Here is a 15,491-nt window from a genome sequence, read left to right on the forward strand (position 1 = left end):
GGAAATAGGCTGTAATTTGGGACACAGACAAGGTTTCTCTGATCTGCTGGATAAAGTGGACTTTCCCTTTCCGCAGATCAGCGGTTGAGTTACAAATGGAACCCTTTTTCCTACATAGTGCTCTACTTTTGATCAGGGCCCATAGGGCTTTGGTCCAAAGTAGTGCACTCTAAATGGAACTTAGTGCCATTTGGGACAGCCGCGCAGTTGAGGTTTTCTTTCAGTTTCCTCCTTCTTTCTGCTAATGTAATTGGACACCACTGTGGGAGGTTGTCCTCTCGTTGCCCCTGGTTACAAGCTACGAGTCAGAAGGGTGGAGGCCCAGGGGTGGGAAGCTAGGGGTGGAGTTGGACCTGAGGGAAGGGAGGGGGAGAGAGAAGGGAGAGGAGGGAGGAGGGAGACACTCCCCAAATATCAGAGTAGTGCTACATTCTAGGCTCTGCTGGGGCCGCACCCTGTGAATCCTGCGGCTCTGCCCTGGCAAATCTCTGTGTGTGTGTGTGTTTATCGTCGCATTTATTGTATATGTGTGTGTATTTTCTTCAAAGGTGTGATAATATATGCTTCAGAATGACAGGAATAAAGTGTTCTTGGGAAACAAATTGGATTTGCAGCCGCAGTGCCGGGATTCACACACACACACACGCACACACACACCCACCCACACACCATCTCCTCGACCTCAACTGAAAACCCGTTAATCTCTCAGTTATAATTTTCGCAAACAACAATCATCTGGTTAGATAATATGTTCCATACAGTTATTTGGACCAGGCTGCTGTGATGCCATGCAGATTGCAGTTTTTGTGTTTATACTTTTTCATAATGACAAGGACAACTTTGTTGCCGGACAACAATGATAGAATGTTAAAGAGCGACTGCCCCAAAAAGCAACTAATCCCTTTGTGGCATCGATATGAGTCAGAAACATTTATTGTATTGTCAAAATTGACTACAAAGTGTAAATAGGATAATTTTGGTCATAAGTTCAGCCTCGTCTAAAACAGAGTTTGGAACCTCAGTGCGTCACAAGAGTAAATGGTTGGGTTTCAGTGCGTCACAAGAGTAAATGGTTGGGTTTGGATTAAAATTATGTAAACAAATCATGCCCCCTTTTGCCAAGCTCCATGTGCAAATCGCCCCTCCGCCCACTTCGCTTCCCTTCATTGAAAGGGGCTCCGTTGTTTTATGGCCCCCAATGCGTTCAAAGGACAGCAGAATGAAAAGCCCTATACGGATTGACCATGCCTCCACAGCCAAAGTTCTATGTTTTGCATGCCGTGCAGAAGGACCCTTGTATGTGGAAATAGGTGGTTGGAGTTCGTCGGCCCCCAAGTCTGCACCAATAATGCTAGCTTGGTGTGCAATGACCGGTGGTGGTGAGTATAACCAGAGATGCTGGAATATAATGACCTCTTTGGTATAACTTAGGTAATGACGTTAGATACTTACATAACCAGCAATAACGTTATCTATCTTTTGATAAAGCAGGCAGGCTAGCTAACGTTAGCATTGCTAGCTAGATAACTAGCAAGCTACCTAGCTACCTCATTACAACTTAGTTAGGTCATAGCTCAGACAAGTGTATTGTGTATTGTCTAGATACTTCTGGTTATGTAACGTTTCTCATTTGATAATGCTAGCGAGGCAGGCTAGCTAGCTAGCTACAAGGTAGCTTGCAGCTCATAAAGTGTATTCTGTATTGTCTATGGCAAAACAAAATATTGGATGCAGCTATGGCGGTAGCTAACTCATGTCTGAGTCTGACTAATACACCGAACTAGCCAAAAGCCAAAAAAGAGGCCAAATCAGCGTGTGCAGTTCCCCTTTAATAATTGAATGCGTGCTAAAGACGGTAATATGAAAGCCGACGTTTATACATTACCGCAATCATGGCTAGGTCGGATGGCGGAAATAAAAGTACAGGCTTTGTTGCGGGCAATACCTTTCAGATATAAAGAAAAGTTGGTGGAATGTTAAAGTTGGCGGGTTTTCATCTCTGTTTGAAAGGAATATTAGTCTGCTCTCTCTCTGCTCCCTCCAGTCATGCACTCTGATCAGCTCTTCATAAAGAGGTGGGTGTGAGGTCACCATTCTGCTTTCTCACTCCCTCTCAACTCCCCTGTCTGTGCCCCTCACTTAGCCTACCACATGCATTGACACACACACACACACACACACATAAATGTAGATATGCACACATATCCCTCACACACACTCCTCAAGGGCCTGTAGAGGTGGATGTGCATTCCTGGAGTCTGGGCTATAAGGTCTAAGTGGGATAGGTGGTTTATTTTCTCTGTGGAGTGTACTGTACTGTAAGAGGCTAGAACAGTAGTGTTTGTATAGACACCTCAATGCACATCCACAAACAAAGATGAACATATTTTACTGTATCGACACATAATAGTTAATAATAATAATTTATTGGATTTATATATAACTTTTCCACCTAGGTGCTCAAAGCACTTTACATAGTAAGGGGGAAACTCATGTCATCCACCACCAATTTGTGGCACCCGCTTGGGTGATTCATGGCAACCATTTGTGCCAGGACGCTCAGCACACATCACCACACATCACGTTTGTCCTCTCCCTAAGCAGGCTTCTGTATGTCTGTATGTCAAGGTGTAGACTGTGACTCATGTATTACTGTTCTGTTCGATGCACCTGTATGAATGAATGAAGTAAAGGTCAACTTGTTTATGTCTGGAGATACAGGTGTTATTATGACTGATGACTTCACTTCACTCTCTCTTTCTCACGCCGCACGAACACACGAATACATGCACGAATGCAGCCGAAACAGTTTGGTAGAGTTCGTGCATATCATGATGACATTTTGTTACGTTTTTGTTTGTTTTGGACTTCGGTGAGGGTTTTTTCGGTTGTTCGGGCACACAAAACATTTTCTGGAGGCAAGCCGAAGTTCGGAGCCAAAGTCTACGCCCCTTCGTCTGTGATTGGTCAACAGTATGGATTCTTCAATACATTCTTTGTTTCTTTGACAACTCATTTTCATGCAAATTTTTTAATTGAAAAATACTGCACCAAACATTTTAGTTAGATGTAAAATTGCACGAGTAAGATCTCTTCGGCAAACACGTCAAAATAAATGACAGATTTCTTGAGTTATCTTAGATTAATTCTGACTTTTGAGGAAGTGTATACTGGCTACGGCGTCTCAAAAATGGAAAAACAGTACTATTGCCACTTTTTTTCACATTTTAAGGGAGTATGCGAGCACACTCGTGTGGTTCGGCTAGGCGCCAGCCGAACTGAAGCATGCTGAGGCCTTTACCCTTACCCCAACCCTAACCCTAATTGTAACCCTAAACCTAACCCCTAAGATTAAAATAGCCTTTGTCCTCATGGGGACGTGGGAAATGTCCCCACGAGGGATAGTTTTCCTTGTTTTCCTATCCTTGTGGGGACTTTGTTTTTTTTTAGGTCCCCACAAGTATAGAAGAACCAACCCACACCTATACCTAACAAAGGAAAGGCCTAATATTCAGGGTGACATTTTTATTACAATAGCAAATTTACAAACATTGGATAATAAATTAGATAAACACTTATAGTCAACATAGATAGTAAAACACACAAACACACACACACACACACACACACACACACAGTTGGGAAGGTTTGGCGTGGGTGGAGTCCAGACCAGAGATAAGACAGGACAGGAGGCGGGACAGTCCCTCCCGGTAAACCTGTAGGAGGTGATCGTTACCGCCAGCCCCAGAGCGGACTCCGTACCCCCTCACAGCCTGTCTCTCTCTCTTAGTCTCAATTCTTCCCGACACACCCTTGGAATGAATGTGTGACCTCAAATAATTACAAAGGCTCTACCCATCCCTCGCGCCGCACCGCACCCGGGCTTCACCGAACGACTTCTGTCCTTTTAGGTAGGGCACGATCATCCAGACGTCTGTTTATTCATCCAGCCGCACCATGGCCCCGGGCGTCTTTTGCGTCAGCCTGCTCGCTGTGGTGAGTGAGGGAAACCGCAAACAATTTTGTCTTGAAAGTTGCAATAGCTGACTTGGGGAATAGCTTTACCATTATGTTACTTTGCTCTGATGAAGCTAGACAATAACCCACACACTGGTTGAATCAATGTTGTTCCCACGTCATTTCATTGGGATCCGTTGTTTTCGATATTTTCCCCGAAGAAAATGTAAAGTGTTGAGGGACTTCAGTTCAGCTTTAAAAGTCGGTGGGCAGTCCAGTCCTCCATGTCTGACCACTGCGCTTATCTCATGCAGAAGTTTCGTGAGCAAATCGGTGTGGAATGTAGCACAGAAATGACAGACTTATGTTGTTGAGCTGAAACTTTGTATAAAATAAGCATGATCCGTGTTCTCTAGTTTAGGCTATACTTATTTGTCAAACTGAGTAGTCCTGTCTAGATCTTTTGCAAATGCATTCATTAGTTATACATTTCATTGATACAGCACTCTGGCTGCGAATGGGGTTAATGATTATCGAAGGCACTACGAGTTATAAAAACAACAAAGGCCTGGGAAAGGAGAGTCCAGATAAGACGTGTTGATAAGCTGCTGTAAAGCTGAAATATTTTCAAATAGCCTAGTGAGTAGCGGCCCATGTTGACATATTGTTTTGAGCCATTATGACCAGGCTACTCCATATAGGAAAATACGAACAGCATTAGGCCTACTCATTGCTCAACAATGACCCACCAAAACATCCTATACTGTTTCTGAGACTAATATATTGGAAATATTGCTTAAAAGAACCCATATCCCAATCTGGGATTCAAAAAACAAAGCAGTCACTTCACCACTTGTTTTGATAAACAGTTAATGAAAAAAAAATGGATGTACCAATCCCACATTTTCACATTGAAGATAAAACTTGAATAGGTAGTATTGCCTTTGACTCAGGCTACAGTTATCATTGTATGTTATTCACATGTCTACTGGTTTCCTCACACTTGCTAGAATTAGTCAGGCACTCTTCAGCAGTGGTATTACTATAGACCTATTGGTTCAAACACATTTTAGGAATGTGAACAGAGTGTGATCGGAAAACTGGTCTGTCCAACAAGAGGAGTGTATTATTTACTGATAGAAGAAATCAGCTGTCAACACATATACTCATTATCATCGCCATCATCACTACCACCTTCATAATCAATGAATCAGAATCATTGGAAGTGAATATTAAAGTTTAAGCATAGGGGTCTAAAAAAATTAAGGTTATGTTTAGGAACTATGGTTAGGTTAAGGTTAGGTATTTTCAGTGAAGCTAGAATCCCTAGTTTCTACATCAATATTTGGACTTATAAATTAATTATATATATATATATATATACCAGGGGTATTCAACTCTTACCCTACGAGATCTGGAGCCTGCTGGTTTTCTGAGCTACCTGATAATTAATTGCACCCACCTGTTGTCCCAGGTATAAATCAGTCCCTGATTAGAGGGGAACAATAAAAAACGCAGTGGAACTGGTTTCGAGGTCCAGCGTTGAGTTTGAGGGAAATATGCTCTTTGATTCTTGAAGAATATAACTTATAAATGCCTCATGAGCTTAGTTCAACATACCCCATTAAAATCCAAAATATACGCTTGTTCTATTTAAATGTTTGTAAACAACATAAATGTAAACAAACACTGTACAGCCTCAAAACTAGTGATGGGGGAAGAAATCGATAGTTACATATCACAATATTATTTGGGACGATATCATATCGATACTTTGACTCCAAGTATAGATTTGTAGATTATTATGTTTTGGCTAGGTAGTGTTAGCAAGCACTAGTCGGCTGTCCCTGTGCCAAAACGCCAGTATTTTTCATCCTATAGCTTGTTTTCCATCTTCTTTTTAAATAGTGAGCCAACATGTTTTCAGCACTTATATTTTGCGACGGTGAGTGACAAGGAGTTGGCAGAAACGGATCTGGGGGTTAATGTATCACTGCCAATAAAGAATTGAAAACATGGACAGTAGGAGAAGGAGAGTGACAAAGACAGGATGAAAGACATGTTCTCTCTGTTCTCTCTCAGATCATGGCTCAGTCTGTTGAGTGCTGTGTTCCTCATTCCATCCAAGCCCAGGTCCCAGTGGAGGTCAGGCCTGGCTATGTCATCTCTCAAGGTAGGCCTATAACACCTGCCTATCTGTGTGTGTAGCCTAGTCAATGTAGTTAGTGACAGTAGTGTTTTGTGTGTGAGTTATGTTTGCCTCACTGCCTGTAGTTACCGTGGCCCGTATTCACAGAGTTTTAGAGTAGGATATAGGATCAGATTTCCTTTTTAGATTGTACTGAATAAGTTTATGGATAGAGAAGACCTGATCCTAGATCAGCACTTATACTCTGAAACTATTTGTGAATACGAGCCAGAGTGTTCTGACAGTGTGTGTGTGTGTGTTGCCCAGTGTAGTAACAGTGTGTATTCTGTGTGTGTGTTCTTTGTGTGTGTTCTCTGTGTTGTCCAGTGCCAGTGGCAGGGTGTCACATACAGGGACAGTGGCTGACATCCAGTGACCCCCACTTCGCCATGCGGAGCGACGGCACCATCGTCACGGTGGATGTCACCACGGTTACAGCGGAGGGCAGGTCCTTCTGGGTGAGGGGGAGGGATGGGGGAGGACGGCGCTGGAGGATGGAGGTCCGTCTGTCCCCAGACCCTGAACAGGTGCGGAATACCTGGGAGAAAGAGAGAGATACACAGAGAGAGAAAGAGAGACTTTTGAATGCCTTTACTGTAACATTACTGAATCACACAATGAATCATACATGTGACGTACAGTATTGAGTCACAAACAGAAGACACACTCAATACTCCCCACCAACCCCTCTACTCAAACCACCCTCTACAACAGAAAAGCAATAATAGATATATATGTGAGTCTTCTGGTAAGGTTTAGAAAGTAGACTGCTTGTATGTTTACTTATCACTGTGACACTGTCCTTATAGGAGCATATTCAAGTACCCATGAGGGTGCCCTTAAACGTGCCTGCACAGAAAGGGGCCCAGAGGGGTCCTTCTGAGGTCCTGAGGCGCTCTAAAAGGAGATGGAGTCCTCTCCCGTTCAGCATCATAGAGCAGGACATCCCACCGTTCCCCAAAGACGTAGAACTGGTGAGGACATGCATCATTATCACTCTCCTCACATCCTCCCTTCTCTTTCCTCATGTATCCCATCAGTCTTACTCTCCTATCCCTCTTCTATCACCTTCCCCCCTCCTCATCTCAATCACCTTCCCCCTCCTCATCTCAATCACCTTCCCCCTCCTCATCTCAATCACCCCCCCTCTCCTCATCTCAATCACCCCCCCCTCTCCTCATCTCAATCACCTTCCCCCCTCCTCATCCAAGTCACATTCCCCCCCTCCTCATCCCAGTCACCTTCCCCCCTCCTCATCCCAGTCACCTCCCCCTCCTCATCCCAGTCACCTTCCCCCTCCTCATCCCAGTCACCTTCCCCCCTCCTCATCCCAGTCACCTTCCCCCCCTCCTCATCCCAGTCACCTCCCCCCCTCCTCATCTCAATCACCTTCCCCCTCCTCATCTCAATCACCCCCCTCCTCATCTCAGTCACCTTCCCCCTTCCTCATCCAAGTTACCTTCCCCCCCTCCTCATCCCAGTCACCTTCCCCCCTCCTCATCCCAGTCACCTTCCCCCTTCTCATCTCTGTCACCTTCCCCCCCTCCTCATCTCTGTCACCTTCCCCCTCCTCATCCCAGTCACCTTCCACCCTCCCATCCCAGGGTTCTCATCCCAGTCACCTTCCCCCTCCTCATCCCAGTCACCCCCTCCTCATCCGTCACCTCCCCCCTCCTCATCCCAGTCACCTTCCCCCCCATCATCCCAGTCACCTTTCCCCCTCCTCATCTCTGTCACCTTCCCCCTCCTCATCTCTGTCACCTTCCCCCCCTCCTCATCTCTGTCACCTTCCCCCCTCCTCATCCCAGTCACCTTCCACCCTCCTCATCCCAGTCACCTTTTACCTTCCACCCTCCTCATCCCATTCTCCTTCCACCCTCCTTATCCCATTCACCTTCCAACCTCCTCATCCCAGTCACCCCCCCCTCATCCCAGGGTTCTCCCCCTCATCCCAGGCACCTTCCCCCCTCCTCATCCCAGTCACCTTCCCCCCCCTCCTTATCCCTGTCATCTTCCCCCCTCCTCATCCCTGTCACCGTCCACCCCCCTCATCCCAGTAACCTTCCCCCTCTCCTCATCCCAATCACCTTCCCCCCTCCTCATCTCAATCACCTTCCCCCACTCCTCATCCCAGTCACCTTCCCCCACTCCTCATCCCAGTCACCTTCCCCCTCCTCATCCCAGTCACCTTCCCCCTCCTCATCCCAGTCACCTTCCCCCTCCTCATCCCAGTCACCTTCCCCCTCCTCATCCCAGTCACCTTCCCCCTCCTCATCCCAGTCACCTTCCCCCTCCTCATCCCAGTCACCTTCCACCCTCCTCATCCCAGTCACCTTTTATTTTCCACCCTCCTCATCCCATTCTCCTTCCTCCCTCCTTATCCCATTCACCTTCCAACCTCCTCATCCCAGTCACCCCCCTCATCCCAGGGTTCTCCCCCCTCCTCATCCCAGTCACCTTCCCCCCCTCCTTATCCCTGTCACCTTCCCCCCTCCTCATCCCTGTCACCGTCCCCCCCCTCATCCCAGTAACCTTCCCCCTCCTCATCCCAGTAACCTTCCCCCTCTCCTCATCCCAATCACCTTCCCCCCTCCTCATCTCAATAACCTTCCCCCACTCCTCATCCCAGTCACCTTCCCCCTCCTCATCCCAGTCACCTTCCCCCCTCCTCATCCCAGTTCACCTTCCCCCTCCTCATCCCAGTCACCTTCCCCCTCCTCATCCCAGTCACCTTCCCCCCTCCTCATCCCAGTCACCTTCCCCCTCCTCATCCCAGTCACCTTCCCCCCTCCTCATCCCAGTCACCTTCCCCCCTCCTCAGCCCAGTCACCTTCCCCCCCTCATCTCAATCACCTTCACCCCCCATCTCAATCACTTTCCACCCCTCTTCACACCGGTTTCCTTCCACCCTCCTCATCCTAGTCACCTTCCACCCTCCTCATCCCAGTCACCTTCCACCCTCCTCATCCCAGTCACCTTTCCCCCTCCTCATCCCAGTCACCTTTCCCCCTCCTCATCCCAGTCACCTTTCCCCCTCCTCATCCCAGTCACCTTTCCCCCTCCTCATCCCAGTCACCTTTCCCCCTCCTCATCCCAGTCACCTTTCCCCCCTCCTCATCCCAGTCACCTTTCCCCCCCTCATCCCAGTCACCTTTCCCCCCCTCCTCATCCCAGTCACCTTTCCCCCTCCTCATCCCAGTCACCTTTCCCCCCTCCTCATCCCAGTCACCTTTCCCCCCTCCTCATCCCAGTCACCTTTCCCCTCCTCATCCCAGTCACCTTTCCCCCTCCTCATCCCAGTCACCTTTCCCCCTCCTCATCCCAGTCACCTTTCCCCCTCCTCATCCCAGTCACCTTCCCCCCTCCTCATCCCAGTCACCTTTCCCCCCTCCTCATCCCAGTCACCTTTCCCCCTCCTCATCCCAGTCACCTTTCCCCCTCCTCATCCCAGTCACCTTTCCCCCTCCTCATCCCAGTCACCTTTCCCCTCCTCATCCCAGTCACCCCCCCCCCCTCCTCACCTCAGGCACCTTCCCCCTTCCTCATCTCAATCACCTTCCCCTCCCCATCCCAGTCACCTCCCACCCTCCTCATCCCAGTCACCTCCCACCCTCCTCATCCCAGTCAACTCCCACCCTCCTCATCCCAGTCACCTTCCCCCCTCCTCATCCCAGGCACCATCCCCTCCTCATCCCAATCACTTTCCCCCTTCCTCATCCCAACCACCTCCCCCATCCCAGTCACCTTCCATCCTCCTCATCCCAGTCACCTTCCCCCCTCCTCATCCCAGTCACCTTCCCCCCTCCTCATCCCAGTCACCTTCCCCCCTCCTCATCCCAGTCACCTTCCCCCCCTCCTCATCCCAGTCACCTCCCCCTCCTCATCCCAGTCACCTTCCCCCCCTCCTCATCCCAGTCACCTTCCCCCCTCCTCATCCCAGTCACCTTCCCCCCTCCTCATCCCAGTCACCTTCCCCCCTCCTCATCCCAGTCACCTTCCCCCCCTCCTCAGCCCAGTCACCTTCCCCCCCTCCTCAGCCCAGTCACCCCCCCTCATCTCAATCACCTTCACCCCCCCATCTCAATCACTTTCCACCCCTCTTCACACCGGTTTCCTTCCACCCTCCTCATCCTAGTCACCTTCCACCCTCCTCATCCCAGTCACCTTCCACCCTCCTCATCCCAGTCACCTTTCCCCCTCCTCATCCCAGTCACCTTTCCCCCTCCTCATCCCAGTCACCTTTCCCCCTCCTCATCCCAGTCACCTTTTCCCCCTCCTCATCCCAGTCACCTTTCCCCCCTCCTCATCCCAGTCACCTTTCCCCCTCCTCATCCCAATCACCTTTCCCCCTCCTCATCCCAGTCACCTTTTCCCCCCTCCTCATCCCAGTCACCTTTCCCCCTCCTCATCCCAGTCACCTTTTCCCCCTCCTCATCCCAGTCACCTTTCCCCCTCCTCATCCCAGTCACCTTTCCCCCTCCTCATCCCAGTCACCTTTCCCCCTCCTCATCCCAGTCACCTTTCCCCCTCCTCATCCCAGTCACCTTTCCCCCTCCTCATCCCAGTCACCTTTCCCCCTCCTCATCCCAGTCACCTTTCCCCCTCCTCATCCCAGTCACCTTTCCCCCCTCCTCATCCCAGTCACCTTTCCCCCCTCCTCATCCCAGTCACCTTTCCCCCTCCTCATCCCAGTGACCTCCCCCTCCTCATCCCAGTCACCTTTTCCCCCTCCTCATCCCAGTCACCTTTTCCCCCTCCTCATCCCAGTCACCTTTCCCCCTCCTCATCCCAGTCACCTTTCCCCCCTCCTCATCCCAGTCACCTTTCCCCCTCCTCATCCCAGTCACCTTTCCCCCTCCTCATCCCAGTCACCTTTCCCCCTCCTCATCCCAGTCACCTTTCCCCCTCCTCATCCCAGTCACCTTCCCCCCTCCTCATCCCAGTCACCTTCCCCCCCCTCCTCATACCAGTGACCTCCCCCCTCCTCATCCCAGTTACCTTCACCCCCTCATCTCAATAACTTTCCACCCCTCCTCATCCCAGTCACCTCCCCCCTCCTCATCCCAGTCACCTTCCCCCCTCATCTCAATCACCTTCACCCTCCATCTCAATCACTTTCCACCCTCCTCATCCCAGTCACCTCCCCCTCCTCATCCCAGTCACCTTCCCCCTTCCTCATCTAAATCACCCCCTCCTCATCCCAGTCACCTCCCCTCCTCATCCCAGTCACCCCCCTCCTCATCCCAGTCACCTCCCTCCTCATCCCAGTCACCTCCCCCCTCCTCATCCCAGTCACCTCCCCCTCCTCATCCCAGTCACCCCTCCTCATCCCAGTCACCTTCCCCCTCCTCATCCCAGTCACCTTCCCCCCTCCTAATCCCAGTCCCTTCCCCCTCCTCATCCCAGTTCCTTTCCCCCCTCCTCATCCCAGTCACCTTCCCACCCCTCCTCATCCCAGTCACCTCCCCCTCCTCATCCCAGTCACCTTCCCCCTTCCTCATCTAAATCACCCCCCTCCTCATCCCAGTCACCTCCCCCTCCTCATCCCAGTCACCCCCTCCTCATCCCAGTCCCTTTCCCCCTCCTCATCCCAGTTCCTTTCCCCCTCCTCATCCCAGTTCCCCCTCCTCATCTAAATCTCTCTCAATCACCTTCACCTTCACCCTCCATCTCAATCACTTTCCACCCCTCCTCATCCCAGTCACCTCCCCCCTCCTCATCCCAGTCACCTTCCCCCTTCCTCATCTAAATCACCCCCTCCTCATCCCAGTCACTCCCCCTCCTCATCCCAGTCACCCCCCTCCTCATCCCAGTCACCTCCCCCTCCTCATCCCAGTCACCTCCCCCTCCTCATCCCAGTCACCTCCCCCTCCCTCATCCCAGTCACTCTCCCCCTCCTCATCCCAGTCACCTCCCCCTCCTCATCCCAGTCACCTCCCCCCCTCCTCATCCCAGTCACCCCCCTCCTCATCCCAGTCACCTTCCCCCCCTCCTCATCCCAGGCCCTTCCCCCCTCCTCATCCCAGGCCCTTCCCCCCTCCTCATCCCAGTTCCTTTCCCCCCGTCTCATCCCAGTCACTTTCCCCCCCTCCTCATCCCAGTCACCTCCCCCCTCCTCATCCCAGTCACCTCCCCCCTCCTCATCCCAGTCACCTTCCCCCTTCCTCATCTAAATCACCCCCCTCCTCATCCCAGTCACTCCCCCCTCCTCATCCCAGTCACCCCCCCCTCCTCATCCCAGTCACCTTCCCCCTCCTCATCCCAGTCCCTTTTCCCCCTCCTCATCCCAGTTCTTTTCCCCCCCTCCTCATCCCAGTTCCCCACCCCTCCTCATCTAAATCTCTCTCAATCACCTTCACCTTCACCCTCCATCTCAATCACTTTCCACCCCTCCTCATCCCAGTCACCTCCCCCTCCTCATCTCAAATACCTTCCCCCTTCCTCATCTAAATCACCCCCTTCCTCATCTAAATCACCCCCCCTCCTCATCCCAGTCACTCCCCCCCTCCTCATCCCAGTCACCCCCCTCATCCCAGTCACCCCCCCTCCTCATCCCAGTCACCTTCCCCCTCCTCATCTCTTTCACCTTCCCCCCTCCTCATCTCTGCCACCTTCTCCCCCTCCTCATCTCTGCTACCTTCCCCCCTTCTCATCTCTGCCACCCCCTCATCTCTGTCACCTTCCACCTTTCACCCTTCTCATCCCAGTCACCTTTCACCCTCCTCATCCCAGTCACCTCCCCCCCACCTCATCCCAGTCACCCCCCCTCCTCATCCCAGTCACCTTCACCCCTCATCCCAGGCACATTCCCCCCTCCTCATCTCAATCACCTTCCCCCTCCTCATCCCAGTCACCTTCCCCCTCCTCATCCCAGTCACCTTCCCCCCTCCTCATCCCAGTCACCTTCCCCCTCCTCATCCCAGTCACCTTCCCCCCCCTCCTCATCCCAGTCCCCTTCCTCCCCCTCCTCATCCCAGTCATCTTCCCCCCCTCCTCATCCCAGTCACCTTCCCCCCTCCTCCTCATCCCAGTCACCTTCCCCCCTCCTCCTCATCCCAGTCACCTTCCCCCCTCCTCCTCATCCCAGTCACCTTCCCCCCCTCCTCCTCATCCCAGTCACCCCCCTCCTCATCCCAGTCACCCCCCCTCTCCTCATCTCAATCACCCCCCCTCCTCATCCCAGTAACTTTCCCCCTCCTCCTCCCAGTAACTTTCCCCCTCCTCCTCCCAGTCACCTTTCCCCCTCCTCATCCCAGTCACCTTCCCCCCCTCCTCATCCCAGTCACCTTTCCCCTCCTCATCCCAGTCACCTTTCCCCTCCTCATCCCAGTCACCTTTCCCCTCCTCATCCCAGTCACCTTTCCCCTCCTCATCCCAGTCACCCCCCTCCTCAGCCCAGTCACCTTCCCCCCTCCTCAGCCCAGTCACCCCCCTCATCTCAATCACCTTCACCCCCCATCTCAATCACTTTCCACCCCTCTTCACACCGGTTTCCTTCCACCCTCCTCATCCTAGTCACCTTCCACCCTCCTCATCCCAGTCACCTTCCACCCTCCTCATCCCAGTCACCTTTCCCCCTCCTCATCCCAGTCACCTTTCCCCCTCCTCATCCCAGTCACCTTTCCCCCTCCTCATCCCAGTCACCTTTCCCCCTCCTCATCCCAGTCACCTTTCCCCCTCCTCATCCCAGTCACCTTTCCCCCTCCTCATCCCAGTCACCTTTCCCCCTCCTCATCCCAGTCACCTTTCCCCCTCCTCATCCCAGTCACCTTTCCCCCTCCTCATCCCAGTCACCTTTCCCCCTCCTCATCCCAGTCACCTTTCCCCCTCCTCATCCCAGTCACCTTTCCCCCTCCTCATCCCAGTCACCTTTCCCCCCTCCTCATCCCAGTCACCTTTCCCCCCCTCCTCATCCCAGTCACCTTTTCCCCCTCCTCATCCCAGTCACCTTTCCCCCTCCTCATCCCAGTCACCTTTCCCCCTCCTCATCCCAGTGACCTCCCCCCTCCTCATCCCAGTCACCTTTCCCCCCTCCTCATCCCAGTCACCTTTCCCCCCTCCTCATCCCAGTCACCTTTCCCCCCTCCTCATCCCAGTCACCTTTTCCCCCTCCTCATCCCAGTCACCTTTCCCCCTCCTCATCCCAGTCACCTTTCCCCCTCCTCATCCCAGTCACCTTTCCCCCTCCTCATCCCAGTCACCTTCCCCCCCTCCTCATCCCAGTCACCTTCCCCCCCCTCCTCATACCAGTGACCTCCCCCCCTCCTCATCCCAGTTACCTTCACCCCCTCATCTCAATAACTTTCCACCCCTCCTCATCCCAGTCACCTCCCCCTCCTCATCCCAGTCACCTTCCTCATCTCAATCACCTTCACCCTCCATCTCAATCACTTTCCACCCCTCCTCATCCCAGTCACCTCCCCCTCCTCATCCCAGTCACCTTCCCCCTTCCTCATCTAAATCACCCCCTCCTCATCCCAGTCACCTCCCCCTCCTCATCCCAGTCACCCCCTCCTCATCCCAGTCACTCCCCCCTCCTCATCCCAGTCACCTCCCCCTCCTCATCCCAGTCACCTCCCCCCTCCTCATCCCAGTCACCCCCCTCCTCATCCCAGTCACCTTCCCCCCCTCCTCATCCCAGTCACCTTCCCCCCCTCCTAATCCCAGTCCCTTCCCCCTCCTCATCCCAGTTCCTTTCCCCCTCCTCATCCCAGTCACCTTCCCACCCCTCCTCATCCCAGTCACCTCCCCCCTCCTCATCCCAGTCACCTTCCCCCTTCCTCATCTAAATCACCCCCCTCCTCATCCCAGTCACCTCCCCCCCTCCTCATCCCAGTCACCCCCCCCTCCTCATCCCAGTCCCTTTCCCCCTCCTCATCCCAGTTCCTTTCCCCCCTCCTCATCCCAGTTCCCCCCCTCCTCATCTAAATCTCTCTCAATCACCTTCACCTTCACCCTCCATCTCAATCACTTTCCACCCCTCCTCATCCCAGTCACCTCCCCCCTCCTCATCCCAGTCACCTTCCCCCTTCCTCATCTAAATCACCCCCCTCCTCATCCCAGTCACCTCCCCCTCCTCATCCCAGTCACCCCCTCCTCATCCCAGTCACCTCCCCCTCCTCATCCCAGTCACCTCCCCCTCCTCATCCCAGTCACCTCCCCTCCTCATCCCAGTCACTCTCCCTCCTCATCCCAGTCACCTCCCCCCTCCTCATCCCAGTCACCCCCTCCTCATCCCAGTCACCTTCCCCCTCCTCATCCCAGGCCCTTCCCCTCCTCATCCCAGGCCCTTCCCCCCTCCTCATCCCAGTTCCTTTCCCCCCGTCTCATCCCAGTCACTTTCCCC

At 52.6% G+C, this 15,491-nt stretch overlaps 1 protein-coding gene across 1 annotated transcript in view; it reads left to right on the forward strand.

Moving 5' to 3' along the window:
* Positions 1-3,712: 3,712 nt before the first annotated feature.
* LOC121533900 (desmocollin-1) overlaps positions 3,713-15,491 on the forward strand; it is a 32,218-nt gene continuing 20,439 nt past the window's right edge. Inside the window, exons 1-4 of the mRNA XM_041840238.2 lie at positions 3,713-3,996; positions 6,040-6,130; positions 6,473-6,672; positions 6,955-7,119. Coding sequence (XP_041696172.1) covers positions 3,958-3,996; positions 6,040-6,130; positions 6,473-6,672; positions 6,955-7,119 — 495 coding nt within the window. The 5' untranslated portion in view covers positions 3,713-3,957. The remainder of the gene's footprint in view (positions 3,997-6,039; positions 6,131-6,472; positions 6,673-6,954; positions 7,120-15,491) is intronic.

The sequence above is a fragment of the Coregonus clupeaformis genome, chromosome 20 (assembly GCF_020615455.1).
Source record: "Coregonus clupeaformis isolate EN_2021a chromosome 20, ASM2061545v1, whole genome shotgun sequence".
Taxonomy (NCBI): Eukaryota; Metazoa; Chordata; class Actinopteri; order Salmoniformes; family Salmonidae; genus Coregonus; species Coregonus clupeaformis.